This window comes from Eleutherodactylus coqui, chromosome 1 (genome assembly GCF_035609145.1).
Source record: "Eleutherodactylus coqui strain aEleCoq1 chromosome 1, aEleCoq1.hap1, whole genome shotgun sequence".
Lineage (NCBI taxonomy): Eukaryota > Metazoa > Chordata > Amphibia > Anura > Eleutherodactylidae > Eleutherodactylus > Eleutherodactylus coqui.
Window position 1 is genome coordinate 133,524,007 of NC_089837.1, and position 19,420 is coordinate 133,543,426.

Consider the following 19,420-nt stretch of genomic DNA (forward strand, 5'->3'; position numbering starts at 1 on the left):
AAAACAATCACAGAAAATGGTCGTTACTTACTGAGTGAGTAATGCATATAGATGCATCCTCTCACCATGCAGGTAGCTGACTACCTAAATATTTTAGAGCACTCTTGGACTAATCAGAAGGGGAAGTCTATATTGTTTCCTTTCTACAGATTCTAAGTAGTTGGTTATACTTCAGCTGTGTATATTACAATGATGTCCATGTGAAGCTGTAATTATCATTATACTGCATGTTTGTGTTAATATTAGCATGTTGCTTTTATCACAGGTATTCTCTGTGATGCTGCAACTACACTTCCAGACTATACACTATATATACTGTGATTAATTTAACACATTTGGTGGCATTGGAGTAATATTTAAGATAAAACTTGTCTTTATTTAATAAAGTATAATTATTCTAAAAAAAAATCTGAATTATTGTGGTTTTTCTTTCATTTAGTTACAGATCATTTATTTTTTATATATTAGACTATAAATTAATTGATCTTTATTTTCTTAACACAGTATAATAGTATGTACATATATTACTTTGTGTATGGCTAGTAACCTTGTTCAGTTTTTTTTTGTTTAACCCAAAAATTAAGAGGAATCACAGTACAGAAAATATATGAAAATTTTTTTAAAAATGTGTGGATTTTCAGTAATCATTTTGCTTAGATCACTTCCTAATTTTGATGAAAATGGGAGCTAAATGAGAATGTATGTCTTTGACTCTGCAATGTAAAAAAAATCTAAAACTCATTCCAATGCTACCTAAAGGTCGCCTGTCTCTAGTTTTCTGTGAATTAAACCAATAATAGCGTTACAATAGTATTGTAGCACTCTTTCCCACACTGACTTTGTTATAAATTTTGCTAAAAGCATACTTGCATAATCAAAGTTTTAAAATCCTCTGTGCCCAATGTAAATGCAGCCAAGCAGTCCAATGGGCTTGCCAGACCGGCTCCCCTTTCTGAATTTTTTTAAAGCAAAGTCCACCTCCTCAGTCCCCTGGGCCTATGACATGAATGACGTAGTTGGTGTCATCTACACATCTCACTGAAATCTCACACCTGTGCTGTGCATTGGGCTTCCAGTGCATGCACAGATAAGCCATCCAATTTGTGGGCGGAACCAAGTAGCTTGTCTGTGCATATGTCGGGAACCCACTGCATATCATAGTTGCAATATTGCAGCAAAATGCATGGGTGACGCCAATGATATCATCCACATCACAGGGGGCTAAGGAGGCAGACTTTGCTAAAAAAATGGAGCTAGGGAAGCCGGTCTGGCATGTCAGTTGGACCGTTCAGCTGCATTTACATATGGAGATTTTAAAACTTTGATTATACAAGTATACTTTTATCAACATTTATAATAAAAGGCAGTGTGAAAAAGAGTGCTGCAACACTATTGTTGCTTTTATTGATTTAATTTACTGAAAACTGGTGGCAGGTTCCCTTTAAACACAATATAAAAAATTATGCAATAATGCATTAAAAAAAACAATTTACCCATAGCATTGCTGTTGAGCAAAAGAACTCCATGAGCATTGCCGTCATTATCCAATCCCATATAAAATGGATGAACTCCATATGAGTTAGCATGGTACTGAAAGAGTAAAACAAATAATGCAACTTATTACAAATGAAAATAAAATAGTCTACTGTGTGATTTAGTCAGATATAAACCAAAAATTTTTTCAATGGGTGAATCAATATAGTTCAGATGATACCAATGAACCACTGGTTTAAAGGGAACTTGTCACCAGTTTTTATCCCAGTAAACTAATAGCTGTGATACAATTGTGCAGTATCAAGAGTTCCAACACTGCTTTTATCAGCAATGATGATAAAGGTATACCTCAATAATAGAGATTTGGAAATGTCCCACTCCACATATAAATGGAAGTGAGAGTTCCAGTGGGCATGCCAGACTGCCTCTGCTAACTGCTTATTCTTCACACAGGTCAGACCAATTAGCACCCTCTGACGTGGTTGACGTAGTAGACATCAAGAACGTTGCACTCTGAAATCTTATACTGTGCCGTGCGGTCCTCTCCCAACACATGCACAGATACACTCTCCCTTCTGCCAGCAGAATCGAGAAGGCTATCTGTGTGGAAGAAGACCGCACGGCACAACGTGAGACTTTAGAGCACAGCATGTATGATGTCTACTACGTCATCTACGTCAGAGGGGGTGAAAGGCTAGATCTGGGGGAAGAACAAATAGCTAGCAGAGCTGGTCTGACACGCTCACCAAACTTTTTGTTTTTATTTACATGTGGCGTGGGATATTTTCAAACCTCTTTTATTCATGTATACCTATATCTTCAGTGTTGGAATGCTTGATAGTACACAATCATAGTGCTGCTAGTAGTGTATTGGGCTAAAACTGATGACTGAAAATCCCCGCCTCCAGAAAGCTCTGTCTCTGATTGATTCTCGAGCGCTGGCTCAGCCAATCAGAGCCAGCGATCGATGAACCAATCACAGCCATATAATGATTCAATTAATGGCTGTGATTGGTTCCTTGAGCACTGGCTCTAATTGGCTGAGCTGCAATACAGCACATAAGAAGGCTCCATAGGGAAATATGGGCTACAAAAAAATCACAAATTGCAGCAATATAGAGCATGCCGCGATTCGTAGTCTTGCAATGTCGCAGGCTACAAAACATCACTCGTGTGAAAGAACCCATAGGAAAGCATGGCCTCTACATACTTGCGATTTGTAGCACTGTTGCATTGCGACAAAATCGCGCAGGAAAATCGCCCGTGTGGAAGTGGCCTTAAACTCAGAGAAATTCTTTGCTGTTTCTAAATATTATTTTATCTAGAAACAACAGTATTATTATTATTATTATTATTAATAAATATTAACAAAGTCAACATAATGAGGCCGATATGGACAACAGAGGATAAAACCACGAAAGCCACAGTCTTCAGCTATGATTAGGTCTCACTAGATAATCTTGAGTAGACTAGTATTCAGCTGCCTGGTTAGTGCCTTTGGAACATTGAACACCAATAACTCACTCCTATCTCAGACTACTATGACTTGATTTTGTAGCATGTGGGGATATTCTACATCTTGTACAGTTTTGATCTCATTGTTGGGAGATACAGAGCTTTTAATATTTATTTTTTGGGAAATTGCTGCAAATTTTGGGACTTATTTCTTCTATGTATCTTTCATAAAGGAAAAGTATTATTATTGTTCATGCATTGTATCATTAGGGGTTGCCCAGGATTAGAAAAACATGGCGTCTTTCTTCCAGCAATAGCTCTACACAAGTCCATCAGTTATTTCTGTTACTACAGCTCAACTGAAGTGAATGATTCTTTTCTGCAATACCACACACAACCTGTGGATAGGTGTGGCACTATTTCTGGGGTAAGGCAGCTATGCTTTTCTAATCCTGGACCACCCTGTTTATTAATGAAAATAATTTATACAACAGCTGTAAACATAAGAATGTTATGAATATCATCTACTTACTGCAGGAGGCTGATCTTTAGAAAACAGACCTATAGGTTTTCTATTCATTTCAAGACGGTAATTTGGATGCTCAGTTTCTCCTAATCCAAAAATATAATCTGATGGTAGTCTGGTGGAAATCTGAAGAAACATGTCTTCGAAGGTCATTCCAGGCAGTTGAGAATCCCAACTGGAAAATATAAATAAGATTAAAAGTTATTCATGTGAGTTTATAACATAATAGTTCTTTAAAAATCTTCGAAAATTGTATTGCTGTTGTAAAAATACTAGAAAAAAAGGCAAAAAAAAATTGAATTGGTGTTTGATGGCAACAGATGATACGGCCTTGGTTCAATTTTACCATGCATTTTACCCAAACAATCCAAAATGAAAAACCTTCTGTTAAGACCTAATGGCATAACAGTGATAAATTGTATTAGATGTGGAATATAAATGAACTATAAAACTATTAAAAAGTTGGCACCCATATTTTGAACAGATTTTCAGAAGAAAAATGAGTAATTTCTCACTGACATTATTTTATGCACCAGGCGTAATTGTTGATCATAATATATGTATGATTCATCTGTTTAAACTCTGTGAAAAAGACTATTTCTTAAAGTATATCAGCTGTATGCATTTCCATCAACATCTCTAATCCGAGTGTCTCAAACATTCGAAACTCAAAGGACAGATGATACAAGCAATAATCCCCCTGGACGGAAGTCTAATTTCTTTTTGTTCTGAATTTGATTAGAAGAGAGAGCCTGACATTTTACAGAGGAATCAATTGCTTTCAAAGTACAAATGAGTTTCTGAGGAAGTGCTTGAAGATATTCCCTCTGGCTCACTAATGGTCCCCTAAAATAACAGACCTCTCCAAAAAGTAGTAGCTTAATTAATTTACTTAACAAAACACTTTTATCACAGGAAGACTGTAAGTATTTTGACTTCTAACCTCCAAAATATGTGACAAATATTTATTAAAGAAAACATAACAGATTGTAGAATTCATAGTTGCCATAACTTTGGCAGCACCAAAAAACTTCTATTGATGACGGCTTACAGGAGTTCTGTATGTTTGGACTCTATAGTTAGTAGTATGTATTTAATAAAGTATGTATTAAAGTATATTAGAAAATTGGAGTCTAATAAGATTCTGTATCCAAGTGCTGGTCTTGGTTACTGTGACATTGTATCTTCACATACATGTCTATTTACACTGGTTTATGATCCCCATTAGTACATTGATCTACATGTACGTGTATCTATCTAACAACCTATTTTGTTCAAGACGTATTTCTACTATGCAATGTTATGGCATATGGCTGACCTCCATGATGCTGCTTATTCCGAGAACAATGAGGCATAAGCATTTACAACTGTTATCCTATGTAGCAGAGCTGCTGTCTGACGACCGTCCAGGGAACAGTGGTACAGCTCAATTCAAGTGAAAGGGACTTTACTGCATTTCTAACAGAGGAGGTGGATGGTGGCACCCATGTGCAGAGACAGACTGAAAGTGTTGTGTCACTTGTATTAAAGCCTCTTTATTCTGAGAATTGTGAGAGTACCAACAGTCGAATGCCCCACAATCAACAAGTAATAGCACATTGTCAAGGTAACTGCAATAGGTCGTATTTAAAAAAATAAAATTTTGGTTTATTGCACCCTGGTGGCCAATCTAGGGATCTACAATATATCGTATGTCAACAGACCAATGAGAAATTGTCAAATTCTCTCTCTTTCTATAGGACAAATCAAGGTGATGGGCAAAAATTGAAATGTTTTTTTGTTTCTCCTGTAAAGTTTAATAGATTTGACATACAACCTATTGCAGTTACCACAACAATATCCTAAAAGGTTGCAATCACTTGTAACAATAAGAAAACCCATTAAAATGATGAAAGTCTAAGCAGATAATATATAAAAAGAGTATTACTCAGTACATATAATTTTAGACATGTCCATTCCTTTGGGTAGTAATTCAATCCAGTGGCTCTTACTAGAGGCTGCAGCAACCGAGACAGGAGCTAAAAGCTGCAAAGGCCTGTTTTAAAGTGGCAGGGTCCTGTTTCAAGTGGCAACAGAGTAGCTGTATCTCCATGCTGGGGAGCAGCAGTAGCTTTATCTCCATGGAGCAGCAGAACACTCAAAAGCCTTGAAGACCTGGGGGTAAAAATTGAGGTCTGGCTACATTATTGGGGTGAAGCACCCCACAGTGCTCATTAGGAGAAGGAGTTTTCCTCCCCACAATACCTGACATCATGGCGACGATGCCAAAAATCACCACAGATGCCGTTGACAAAAAAGTGAAGTAAGCATCAACAGAGGATTCAAGTACATGTGAGCAGACTAGAAATGCCAGTATTGTGTGATGTTAAATCCCTGACCAGGGTGGGGGTAAGTGGAATCATTGGAGTGTGATATCATTATAGGAGTTATAGCCCCATAGTTTGAGATAGAGTTCAATGTCTTGCAAGGGTTAAAGGGTTAATAACTACAGTCTGATGTTATGTGCAATTGTTATATTGAAGTGCAATGTAGCTGATGTGATATGTATGATGAAGGATGTGTGATAGTGCAGTGAGACACATGACCAAGCAGTGGGGCTGATTTGAATAAAGTTAAATGCAAAGTTGGATGTAACATGGAAATGGAGCCACCAATGCGACCTCTGGAAGTATTAGTGACATATATGATAGGTTATAGCATTCTGTGAGTAAGGACGCTGCTCCTACTGGGCTTTTGAGGTCTGGTCTACAGCCATGTTGAGGATTATGTATGTAGCAATTATGCCACAAATCAAGAGTTGCCAGAAAGTAATGGGAAAAAATCATGTGCCTTACTGCTGCCAAGGAGAGATGCGCTGGAGATGTATATTTTGACAAGAGACATTAAGTGAGAAGTGTTGTGTCACTTTAAGAATAATGCCACTTTAAGAGCACTGTTGCTTTAAGGAGTTAAAGTCCATGGACCGTCCTATGGACAGAAGTTATGTTTATTATGCTAAGATTCAGTAATATTAGTTAATGGATTAAAGGGTGTTGCCTCTAATGCACAGCATGCACAGATTTTGCATGCACAAATACTTGCACAAACACGCGCATTTGAAGGAACCCTTATAGCTAGAAAATAAATGCTGATCAACTAATGCGTGACATACTGTAAAAAAATGTACACATTGCTTTGGTCAGTAATTTCCACATGAAATGTGGAAAATGGACCAAAAAGAGGACAATAATGGAGATATCCTGTATAAATGTATATATTCTTCAAAAAGATGTATATATATATACATTTTTGTTTTAACATGACCTGACCTCGTTTATAACGGTGTAATGAGGAGTATACACACAAAAGCATAGAGAAGGATATTATAGGAGCATTCATATACATAAAATAGTTCTTTGATTTTCTACAAGTACTTCATGGTTTTAACACACATATTGTCTCAATTCTTCTTTAACATGTGATTCTTTAACATAAGCCCAAACCCATGGTGCTATAACCATAACTTAAAAGATATGCATAGTCTAGCAGGTATTTGATTCTTTCTTTCGGATAGAGACTCGCATACGGTGATTGGCATGGACACAATCATCTTTTCTATTTGACTGAAGTGGCAGTCATCAACTGGATGTGGTATGGTCCACAAAATCTTAGTTCTTCAAATGAAGATGATAAAGTGTTAATGGTCATTAATGGCAATTAACACTTTATGCAAATAGGTTGCTAAATCTTTCAATTTTTCAGTCGTTTAAAAAATTATTTTTGTGTGTAAAAGGACATTTAGGCTCCTTTTACACAAAGCGATACATTGTAAGCTTTCATTTTTGGTTTCTTGGTTTTGGCTAATAAGTACTGACCAAAAATACTGCAGTGTTAAAATGGTGTAAACCTGGTATCATTGTAATTACTTTTTTTTTTAAATCAAATATTGGACTGGGAAATTACCTGAACCTCTTGTAACGTATTACATTTCATTTAGATTCAGACGTTTTTCTCCACTTTCACATATTCATTTTAATATGCAGTGATTAGACATATATAATCCATCCTATGTTGCTTTACGAGCTTTCAAAGCTTTAAAAATTAATTCAAATCTAAAATGTATTTCTATTTTTATCCATTTATTTTGCTAATAGTTTTTCATTTTAGTCAATTTCAACCTTTAGGAACTCTGTCAGTTTTGATTAAAGTAGTGACAGGAAGCAAGGATCATGATGACATCTTCATTCTCTGTCACTGCTCAGTATTCACACCAGCAGTGGTGAATATATGATAAAATGAAAAATGTCCCTTATTTTGCTATCCAGCATATTATAATATAACCACAAACTCTATCCACGGGCCGGCAAAATCATGTGGGGAAAAAAAAAACAGCCAATCAAGACTCACAGCCATACAGCTATCATGTCATAACTAGGGATGAGCGAGTATACTCGCTAAGGCACTACTCGCTCGAGTAATGTGCCTTAGCCGAGTATCTCCCTGCTCGTCCCGAAAGATTCGGGTGCCGCCGCGGGGCGGGGAGCTGCGGGGGAGAGCAGGGAGGAATGGAGGGGAGATCTCTCTCTCCCTCTCTCCCGCCCGCTCTGCCCCGCTCCCCGACGCAACTCACCTGCCAGCTGCGGCGGCTCCCGAATCTTTCGGGACGAGCAGGGAGATACTCGGCTAAGGCACATTACTCGAGCGAGTAGTGCCTTAGCGAGTATACTCGCTCATCCCTAGTCATAACGTCTTAATTTAATTGGATCTCAGCCTACCACTCATAAATACTTATTCTAACTCATTATATTACATAGCAGGAAGGAAACTACTACATAGTAGCTCATAGGCCATGCATTAAAGACACAAAAGGTGATCCACAAACCGTGGATATTAATGTGAAGTACAAAAGAGTCAATAACTTCAACTCACATCCACTAAACAGGCTGATAAGGAGAGGCTTTAATGTGTCTATGGTAGTTTACTATGGGTGGTTTCGGTCTATTCTTGAACCCTTTCATGCACCTGCGTCCAGGTCACATTTTGTAGTTCTGGTATTCCTACTTTCAAAAAATCATAACTTTTGTATTTTGTTGGTAATGTATCTACATGAGGGTATTTTTGTGAGCTGAATTGTATTTTTCAATGGTACCGATTTCTAAGTGGGACGAAATGGGACAAAAAAACGCAATTGCACCATTGGTGGTGGTAGGGGTGTATTATCTTACAACATTCATGGTTCTGTAAAAATGTCATTTTGGCTTTATTCTGTGGGTCAGTACAATTACAGCAATACCCAATTTATATTGTTGGATTTAAATACAGTAATACCTAAACAGAAAATACTTAAGAAACTTTTATAACTTTTATGGGGCTGTGTGAGCACTCATTTCTTGAGGGGTGACCAGTAGTTTGCATTGGTAACAATTTGGGAAACATGTGACTTTTAGACTGCTTTTTATTCAATTTTTCTTGAAGACGAAGTGACCAAAAAAAGCACAGTTCTGGCATTATATATATATATATATATATATATATATATATATATATTTTTTTTTCAAATTAAGTGAACCATGTAGGATTATTAATGTAATATTTTATTAAATTAGACCTTTACAGATGTAGTGACACCATTTTTTTGATTTATTTATTTATTTTTTGTAATTCGACGACTGAGAAAAGGCTTTTCTTTTAAAGGGGTTGTCCCGAGGCAGCAAGTGGGTCTATACACTTCTGTATGGCCATAATAATGCACTTTGTAATGTACATTGTGCATTAATTATGAGCCATACAGAAGTTATAAAAAGTTTTTTACTTACCTGCTCTGTTGCTGGCGTCCTCGTTCCCATGGTGCCGACTAATTTTCGCCCTCCGATGGCCAAATTAGCCGCGCTTGCGCAGTCCGGGTCTTCTGTAGTCTTCTATGGAGCCGCTCGTGCCAGAGAGCGGCTCCGTGTAGCTCCGCCCCGTCACGTGCCGATTCCAGCCAATCAGGAGGCTGGAATCGGCAGTGGACCGCACAGAAGAGCTGCGGTCCACGAAGACAGAGGATCCCGGCGGCCATCTTCAGCGGTAAGTATTGAAGTCACCGGAGCGCGGGGATTAAGGTAAGCGCTCCGGTAAGCTTCCTTTACTTCCCTGCATCGGGGTTGTCTCGCGCCGAATGGGGGGGGGGGGGTTGAAAAAAAAAAAAACCTGTTTCGGCGCGGGACAACCCCTTTAAGAGATTCTTTGCCCATTACTCTTCTCCACCTTCTCACCTGTCTCCTGAGCCCATTCTAAATACTATAAACTTCTATAATACTTTTATGCAACCAGCATTCATTATTAACTATCCACAATATATCTTTCAAATTTCTTTTTTTATATAACCCCCTTTCCAAGGATATAACCTCTCTTATCTTTGCAGCAAAATCTCTCACTGTCGGGGTGAAAGAGGCAGGCTGCATCCAACGAGCAGTGATCAACTTTTATGCCTGATATACAGTTCTCTGAATCACCAAAAGAGTATGTCCATCAAACCCATCAACAATACCAGTATACAAAATCTGAGAATAAGACCAATATCGACAAGATATATTCCTTCTTAATTATCTCTAATACCCCTTTCCAAAATCCACATACTTTTACACAATCCCAGACCATGTGTATTAAATCTGCACCATCCATAATACATTTCAGGCAGTCTGAATTTAATCCAATATCCATATTAAACAATTTTAGTGGAGTACGATAAATGGATCTTCTGCATGTAAATGATCCCCTTCATAGAAGCAGCAGAGTGGGTTAGTACTTTCTAGTGTTGCTTTAGAGGTTTATCCACAACTTTAGGATCCTTCTGCACTCCCGGAATTATCATTTATTTTGCATTTTACTGTTATTATTAAAAAAAAACTGAATGAAAAAGTGCCACAAAAACCTGTAGGTGAACTTGGCCATATGCAAGTTATACAAGAGAGTCAGAAGCGGTGTCGTGTCTCCTTAAGGAGAGCACCCAAAAGTGTGTGGGGACACCTAGGTGGTGAGTGGATCAGGGGATGGTATAGTCTCTCCCCATGGAGAGCACCCAGAAGGGTTGTGAGGACACCTTAAAGCTAAGTAAGGAGACTTTTAAGGCAATGCTCCTCTGGGAAATTTATGCAAATCAGAAAAAAGGAAAAATACCTCTACAGCGCCATCTGTTGGATGGCAGCATTCCTTCTACTCCAAGTGACCTTATAAAAAGTCCACAATGTTTGGGAATATTAAACCAAGCCAGAAACCATGCCGGCTGAAGCAGGTTTTAGACTGCAAGTTCTCTTTTGTAGTTTATGTTATTTTCTCTCCCTGCGGTCTATTTTATATAGGAAAACTATAAACAGTTTATATAAACATATTGCTGAGATTAGAGATGAGCGAACGTACTCGTCCGAGCTTGATACTCGTTCGAGTATTAGCGTGTTCGAGATGCTCGTTACTCGTAACGAGTACCACGCGATGTTCGGGTTACTTTCACTTTCATCTCTGAGACATTAGCGCGCTTTTCTGGCCAATTGAAAGACAGGGAAGGCATTACAACTTCCCCCTGCGACGTTCAAGCCCTATACCACCCCTGCAGTGAGTGGCTGGCGAGATCAGGTGTCACCCGAGTATAAAGAGCGTCACCATTCCTCTGCTATGCCTCTTGAGAAGTTTCCTGCAAAGCATAAAGGCAGACGCTTTGGAATCAGAAACGGAGGCGGGGGAAGACAGTATGTCGCTGGATAGTCAGAGCAACCTCATGTCTATATCTCAGCGCGTTGAGGAGGAGGGGGAGGAGCATGAGGAGGTGGGGGAAGAGACAGCTTGGCCCACTGCTGAGGGGACAGATGCTGCTTGCCTGTCATCCTTTCAGCGTGTATGGCCAGAGGAGGAGGAGGAGGAGGGGGAGGAGCATGAGGAGGAGAGGGAAGAGACAGCTTGGCCCACTGCTGAGGGGACAGATGCTGCTTGCCTGTCATCCTTTCAGCGTGTATGGCTAGAGGAGGAGGAGGAGGAGGGGGAGGAGCATGAGGAGGAGAGGGAAGAGACAGCTTGGCCCACTGCTGAGGGTACAGATGCAGCTTGCCTGTCATCCTTTCAGCGTGTATGGCCAGAGGAGGAGGAGGAGGAGGATCCTGAAAGTGATCTTCCTAGTGAGGATAGCCATGTGTTGCGTACAGGTACCCTGGCACACAGGGCTGACTTCATGTTAGGATGCCTTTCTCGTGACCCTCGCGTTACACGCATTCTGGCCACTACGGATTACTGGGTGTACACACTGCTCGACTGACGGTATAAGGAGAGCCTTTCCACTCTCATTCCCGAAGAGGAAAGGGGTTCGAGAATGATGCTATACCACAGGGCGCTGGTGGACAAACTGATGGTAAACTTCCCATCCGACAGCGCTAGTGGCCGAAGGCGCATTTCCGCGGCCCAGGTAGCAGGGGAGGCGCAGAGATCAGGCAGCATGTACAGCGCAGGCAGGGGAACACTCTCTAAGGCCTTTGACAGCTTTATGGCTCCCCAGCAAGACTGTGTCACCGGTCCGCAGTCAAGGCTGAGTTGGCGGGAGCACTGTAAAAGGATGGTGAGGGAGTACGTAGCCGATCGCACGACCGTCCTCGGTGACGCCTCTGCCCCCTACAACTACTGGGTGTTGAAGCTGGACACGTGGCCTGAACTCGCGCTGTATGCCCTGGAGGTGCTTGCTTGTCCTGCGGCTAGCGTCTTGTCAGAGAGTGTGTTTAGTGTGGCTGGGGGAATCATCACGGATAAGCGTACCCACCTGTCAACCGACAGTGCCGACAGGCTTACACTCATCAAGATGAACAAAGCCTGGATTTCCCCAGACTTCTCTTCTCCACCAGCAGACAGCAGCGATACCTAAACAATACGTAGGCTGCACCCGCGGATGGAAGCATCGTTCTCTATCACCATCCAAAACGGGGACCTTTTTGCTTCATCAATCTGTGTATAATATTCATCCTCCTCCTCCTGCTCCTCCTCCTGAAACCTGACGTAATCACGCCGAACGGGCAATTTTTCTTAGGCCCACAAGGCTCAGTCATATAATTTTTCTAAACAATTTTTATACGTTTCAATGCTCATTAAAGCGTTGAAACTTTCACCTCAACCAATTTTTATTTTAACTGGGCTGCCTCCAGGCCTAGTTACCAATTAAGCCACATTAACCAAAGCGCTTAATGGATTTCACCTGCCCTCTCGGTTGGGCATGGGCAATTTTTCTCAGGTACATTAGTACTGTTGGTACACCAATTTTTGTGGGCCCTCGCCTACAGTGTAATCCAATTAATTTTTTGCCCACCTGCATCACAGCTGACGTAACATCAGCTGTGTTGGGCAATGCAATGGGATATATTTATGTACCGCCGGTGGGTTCCAGAGAGCCACCCATGCTGTGGGTCCACAGGGAGTTGTAAATGCATCTGTCCACTTCTAAAGAACCCCAGTCTGACTGGGGCATGCAGTGTGGGCCGAAGCCCACCTGCATTAAACATGACATTATTACCTCAGCTGTGATGGGCAATGCAATGGGATATATTTATGTGCTGCCGGTGGCTTCCTGGCACCCACCCATGCTGTGGGTCCACACGGAGTTGTAACTACATGTGTCCACTTGTAAAGAACCCCAGTCTGACTGGGGCATGCAGTGTGGGCCGAAGCCCACCTGCATTAAACATGACATTATTACCTCAGCTGTGATGGGCAATGCAATGGGATATATTTATGTACCGCCGGTGGGTTCCAGGGAGCCACCCATGCTGTGGGTCCACAGGGAGTTGTAACTACATGTGTCCACTTCAAAAGTACCCCAGTCTGACTGGGGCATGCAGTGTGGGCCGAAGCCCACCTGCATTTAATCTGACGTTAGCTCTGCTGTCCAGGGCACTGCAATGGGATACATTTATGTACAGCCGGTGGGTTCCAGGGAGCCACCCATGCTGTGGGTGCACATGGAATTCCCATTGCGGAGTTGTACCTGCCTGTGACTATTTATAAAAACCGCGGTCTGACTGGGGCATGCAGACACCTTGACAGAATGAATAGTGTGTGGCACATAGGTTCCCCATTGCTATGCCCACGTGTCCAGCTCCAGATGGAGGTGGCACAGGATTGGATTTCTCATTGCTTCTGTACAGCATTGTGGACTATTGCCCCGCCCCTTTTAAAGAGGGTCGCTGCCTAGCTGTGCCAACCCTCTGCAGTGTGTGCCTGCTTTTCCTCTGGCAGACGCACTTATAAATAGACATGAGGGTGGCGTGGCACGAGGGCAGCTGAAGGCTGCGCAGGGACAGTTTGGTGTGCGCTGTGGACACTGGGTCGTGCGGGGGGGGGGGGGGGGGTTGGGCAGCATGTAACCCAGGAGAAGTGGCAGCGGAGTGTCATGCAGGCAGTGATTGTGCTTTGTTGGAAGTAGTGTGGTGCTTAGCTAAGGTATCCATTGCTAATGAGGGCTTTTCAGAAGTAAAAGTTGTTGGGGGGGCCCACTCTTGCCGCTATTGTGGCTTAATAGTGGGACCTGTGAACTTGAGATGCAGCCCAACATGTAGCCCCTCGCCTGCCCTATCCGTTGCTGTGTCGTTCCCATCACTTTCTTGAATTGCCCAGATTTTCACAAACGAAAACCTTAGCGAGCATCGGCGATATACAAAAATGCTCGGGTCGCCCATTGACTTCAATGGGGTTCGTTATTCGAAACGAACCCTCGAGCATCGCGAAAAGTTCGTCTCGAGTAACGAGCACCTGAGCATTTTGGTGCTCGCTCATCTCTAGCTGAGATCACTTGCAACTGGAGTGGGAGCTACAAGGTTGATCCAACATGTGAGAGAGAAGCATGGAGGTACTGAAAAAGTTTTGATGTTTGCAGCTCTTGAACAAGTGGATTGTCCAAAAAATGGAGGAGATATGCATCAATTATTGCTGCAGCGAGAAGCAAAATGGATCAGTAGAGCAAGTGCCTTGGGGAATTGGGTTTAAATAACGGAACTGAATTGCATGTTGTTTATGATTTTTAACTGTTTGTTTTAATTATTTACTGGTTACTAGGCAACAAATGGAGCGATGCGTTAAATGCAGCCCCAGTTCTCTAGAATTTGTGAAGGCTTGATAAAGCGTCATGTGATGCGAAACAGCTGTCACCTATTTTTGTGCACCGTCTCCTGGTTTTATTTTTTATATGAAATAAAGTGCTGCTTTTAATTCTGAATACCATGGAGTGCCGGCTTTCCATCTTATCTTTCCGGATATTTGCTATTCTTTCATTCAGACTGAAGCACCTTTGAGTTACTGTACAGAGTCGCGGTCAGCGGTGGTCATCCATTGGTGAGTGCCGTTTGCCTTTTTTCAAAGTGTCTACAGATACACTAGAGAAATCTAAAAGCTAAAGGAATTCTCCCATAAATAATTTTCATGATAAAAATACTGAAGTGCTGTTAAAAGTTTACAGCATTGGTATCATTAAAAATATCTTTCAAAAAATTTTTACATCCAGTTTTTTTTTGCTTCTTGCGACCTCATGTCAGCATGTGGCCACAAATGAATTGTAGAATCCACGCGTCACTCGCACATGCGATTCGCAGTTTAATCAGCCCACAGACAACCATTGGGCATCGGCATGTAATTAATTACCTTCGAATGTCATTTTCCCCAATTTGCGGATCGCACTTGCGGACAAAAAATTGCAGCATGATCTATTTTGCTGCGGGTCCCGGGCAGACGGCTTCCATTGAAGTCAATGGAAACTGTCCAATCTGCCGCACACCCGCAGCTGACACTGTGGACGTGCTGCTGACCCTGCGGGAAAGCAGGAGATTTAGAAAAAAAAAAACACTGCACATGTGCAGCGCTGTGCCAGCCAGTGCACGCTCACTTCCGCATTGAAGAAGATGGAGGGACCCGCACAGCAACGCAGAGGATCCAGACAGGTAAGCAGTGTTCTCTTGCTGCGGTAGGCTTCCACTACAGGCTCCCACCCGCAAAATCTGACCTGCTGGTGGACATAAGGTCTTCTTGGTGCTGTTACTAATCTTTGCTGCTAGGGTGGGATCTGCCCTGAATCAGTCTTCATTCCCCTCTGACAACTGGCAGTGTATTTCTCCCTGCAGAAAGGGTCATTTCAGCTATACTGCCATGTTACTTCCAGGACTCTTTCTTCTTCCGTGTCAAGCAGGCAGAAAGACAATTCTATTGGCAGTTCTGCAGTGTACAGAAGATCACTACGCAGAGAACTGACTGTGTTGGGGGAAGAGGGGTTTCCAATAAAACTCAGCTCAATAGTGTTAAGGATGTGCTACTGGGACCTGTAGTTCTACAGGTTTTCTTGTGCATGCCTTCACGGGTAGGGGTTAATTGAGCTGGCAGAGTGCAGTATTCTCCACCAGCCAATCCCCTTTTTCTGCAGCAGATAAATACCAACAAACTCTTGGGAGAGATTGCTGGTCATTTTAGTGTTTTACTCTGTGTAAATCCCACTTGGAGCTGGTGTTTGCATGCACGTCTGTAGTGTCCTTCTCTCCTCCCCTAAAGATGGCCTAGACACCTGTAGCCCCCGTTTGTATCTTATGCAGACCCCATCTTCCCTTCCCTTTGACAGGTGCAGCCTCCAGGCGTCTGATGTCCTATGTGTGTGTCAGATGAATTATGCCTGACACTGTTACCTATGTCAGCACAGTGGATGACTCTCTATGCCCCTGGAGTGAGGACATTTGGACTGACTATGGCTTACCATCTGTATGCATGTGAGCTCTGTGTGGGATTCCTGTTATATGTTGTATGCACAACCTGGTATGTTGGTGTGAACAGTGACATGTGTGGTATGTCTGTGCAAGTGGCTAGACATGTGCCTAATCTGCAGTCCTGTTCTGTGTGAAGTGTGTGTGAACAGTGTTGTGTCCTGTATGTTTAGTGCATCTCTCCAAGCTCCTAATTAGGGATAGCCAGGTCCCAGATGAAGACAGTGAGGCGGACCTTATCAGGACGCTTACCCTGCTTTTAGGCAGGGGTGCCCCACTTTCCCTGACTAGTAAGGGACAGGAGTCCTACCATCTCACCTGGAGAGGTGCAATTGGTTCTTGCAAATTATTAGAAGTGTGTTTTAGGTTTTATTTGGACACCATCATGCGTCTGTACAAAGGTGTGGCGCTTTAGTGCACCCAGCAGATGTAACAAATAGTCAATACACACTTTCAATGTCAGTTGTCACCACAGTAAGGGCTTGTTCAGATGAATGTGTCTTTAGCACTGCTTAGCAGCGCTAAGAACACACTTCTATAGGAACCAATAGGTTCCTGTAGAAGCGTTCACATGGATGATTGTTAGACACGCTCAATCAGTGCATCTAACAAAGATAGGACATGCAAATCGCAAACTTGCATGTCGGCTCCGAGGTGCACGCAAAGATAGCGCATGTCCTATCTTTGTTGCATGCTTTCCATAGGCTCCTATGTGAGCCTTGAAAGCATGCAGCATGCACCTCGGATCATGTGAACAAGCTACTTGACAGCTTGAAGTAGCCAATCACGTGATCATTTCAGGACTATAGCAGGGCTGTTTTCTCGCTGCTTAGCAGTGCAAAAACAGTGCTTGTCTGATTGAGACCTAAATTTCATAAATTCATTGTATCATCTTTTTAACAGCATGTGACCTGCAAGCATTGTTCATCTCTATTAACCCTTTAATGGGGGGCCCTTTTTTTTCCCATCTTCATTTTTTCCTCCTTTATTTATCAATTAATGTCGCTGTATGAGGGCTTGTTTTTTGCCTGACAAGTTGTATTTTTCAATAGTGCTATTTAATGTACCATATAATGTACTGAAAAACTTAAAAAAAATTCTAAGTGGAGTAAAATGAAACAAAAAATAACACTCTGCCATCTTTCAGTACGTCCTGTTTCTATGGCGCACAAACTATAATAAAAATGACATGATAACTTTATTCTATGGGTCAATACAATTACCACTTGTATAGTTTTTTTTATGTACTACTTTTATTTTCTGCCACCATCTTCTACACGCAATGACATTTTATTTTTCCGTCGATGTAGTTGTACAAGGGCTCATTTTTTGCAAGATGTCGTGTAGTTCACGTTGGTACGATTTTGGAATATATATAACTTTTTGATCGCTTTTTATTGCATTTTTTCTGGGAGACAGAGTGACTGAAAAAGTGCATTTCTGGCGTTCTTTTTTTTTTTTCTTTTTCAGACGACGTTTACTGTGTGGGGTAAATAATGCACTACTTTGATAGATCGGACTTTTACGGGTGTGGCAATACCAAATATGTATTTTTGTATTGTGATTTAGATTTTTTTTAATATAGATATGGCAAAAGGGGGGTGATTTAAACTTTTAATATTTTCTTTTCACAATTAGTAAATCTTTATTGATCTTATTTTTACTTTTTTTTAGCCCTTCCTAGGGGACCACAACTAGTGATGCTTTGAGTGCTCCTGCAGTATGATGTAATGCTATAGCATTAAATCATACTGCAATCTGACAGGCAGTCTATCAAGACACCCCATGGGGCTTTTCAGATGGCCCCCTGCTGCAATGACACCTGCACGTCTCCCTGTGATCTCACTGCAGGGTGGGGATGGGGCCAATGGAACCCCCTGAACATTGTTCAGGAGATTTAAATGCCACTGTCAGAAGTGACAACGACATTTAAAGGGTTTATAGCTGCGATCGGCCATTCAGCCGATTGCAGCTATTGCCCGGGGGTGTCAGATGTAAAAAAAACAGCTTATGCCAGTGCTGCATGAAGAGAGATTGTCCTGCAATCTCTCTTCATACCTACCTCGACGCTGCATAACGTAAATGTACATCATATAGCGGGAATGGATTAATGATCTATACAATGAATATAATATTTAATGGTGAGACCACCCCTTTAAGGAAATGGGCACAATTTGTAACCAAAAATATAATTTAAAACTTACATAACAGCACGATTGCTTTTCCGGATGACACGAAGTCCAAATGGCCTGCCCCTAGCAACTTCAAATTCATAAAGACGCTCTTCCTTTGTACCTATTGGATTAGTTGGCTTATTCAATGACACCGGGACTTCATATCTTTTGTTGTTAGGATCAGAGATCTATAAAATGGATATATTGTCAAGTAAGTCAGTTGACAAGCATTGGATATACAACACAAATATTGGTTTCTGGGCAAGCAGATATCTATGAAAATAAATGTACATCAAACAAACTGACTTTTCCACTATAAGGCCTTAGCCACACGGGCGAATCGGCATCCGTACACCGGCGCCGATGCGCTCGTGTAAGTGCAGGAAGGAGACGAACACACCTGCAGACGGCTGTCTCTCTGCAGCGCTGGAGGAAAGAACACATGACCGGCAATGGAGCCGGTCACATGTTCTTTCCTCCAGCGCTGCAGAGAGACGGCCGTCTGCAGGTACGTCCGTCTGCTGGTGTCAGTCACACGGGCGCATCGGCGCCGGTGTACGGGTGCCGATGCGCCCGTGTGACTGAGGCCTTACCATGCAACTAACTCAGAAATTGCTAAGAGCTAGTGTTGCTTGTCTTGATTAACCCCTTAAGCACCAGGTTGTTTTGTACCGTAAGGACCAGACACTTTTTAGGGATTTTACCCATGTGGAGGTTTTACTGCTCTATTTTTTTCCTTTAGCTATCAAAATTATGTTTGCTGCGTTTTTTTCCTCGTGACATATAGGACTATTTTTTTTATATCTTTTTCACTGACTTTTTTTTTCTGTTTTTTAGTTTTATTGGGGGTAAAAAGCAAAAAAAAATGTTTTTTTTTAGCATTTATAGTTTTTTTAAAATTATTTTTATATTTACACTAAAATAAAGTATAGGAATGGGTTCCTTTATTTGTTTTGGACGTTTTGATATATAATATGTATGGTTTTGTTTTACAGGGCGCTTATAGCAACGTTTTTGGTTGGTGTCGGTTTTGGGTTATTTTC

General features: G+C 41.6%; 1 protein-coding gene across 2 annotated transcripts in view; it reads right to left on the bottom strand.

Moving 5' to 3' along the window:
* SI (sucrase-isomaltase) overlaps positions 1 to 19,420 on the bottom strand; it is a 293,147-nt gene that overhangs the window by 115,951 nt on the left and 157,776 nt on the right. For both annotated transcript variants that reach the window (XM_066600648.1, XM_066600657.1), the window contains exons 28-30: positions 18,408 to 18,565; positions 3,482 to 3,650; positions 1,494 to 1,590 (exon numbers count right to left, since the gene is read on the bottom strand). In XM_066600648.1, coding sequence (XP_066456745.1) covers positions 1,494 to 1,590; positions 3,482 to 3,650; positions 18,408 to 18,565 — 424 coding nt within the window. The remainder of the gene's footprint in view (positions 1 to 1,493; positions 1,591 to 3,481; positions 3,651 to 18,407; positions 18,566 to 19,420) is intronic.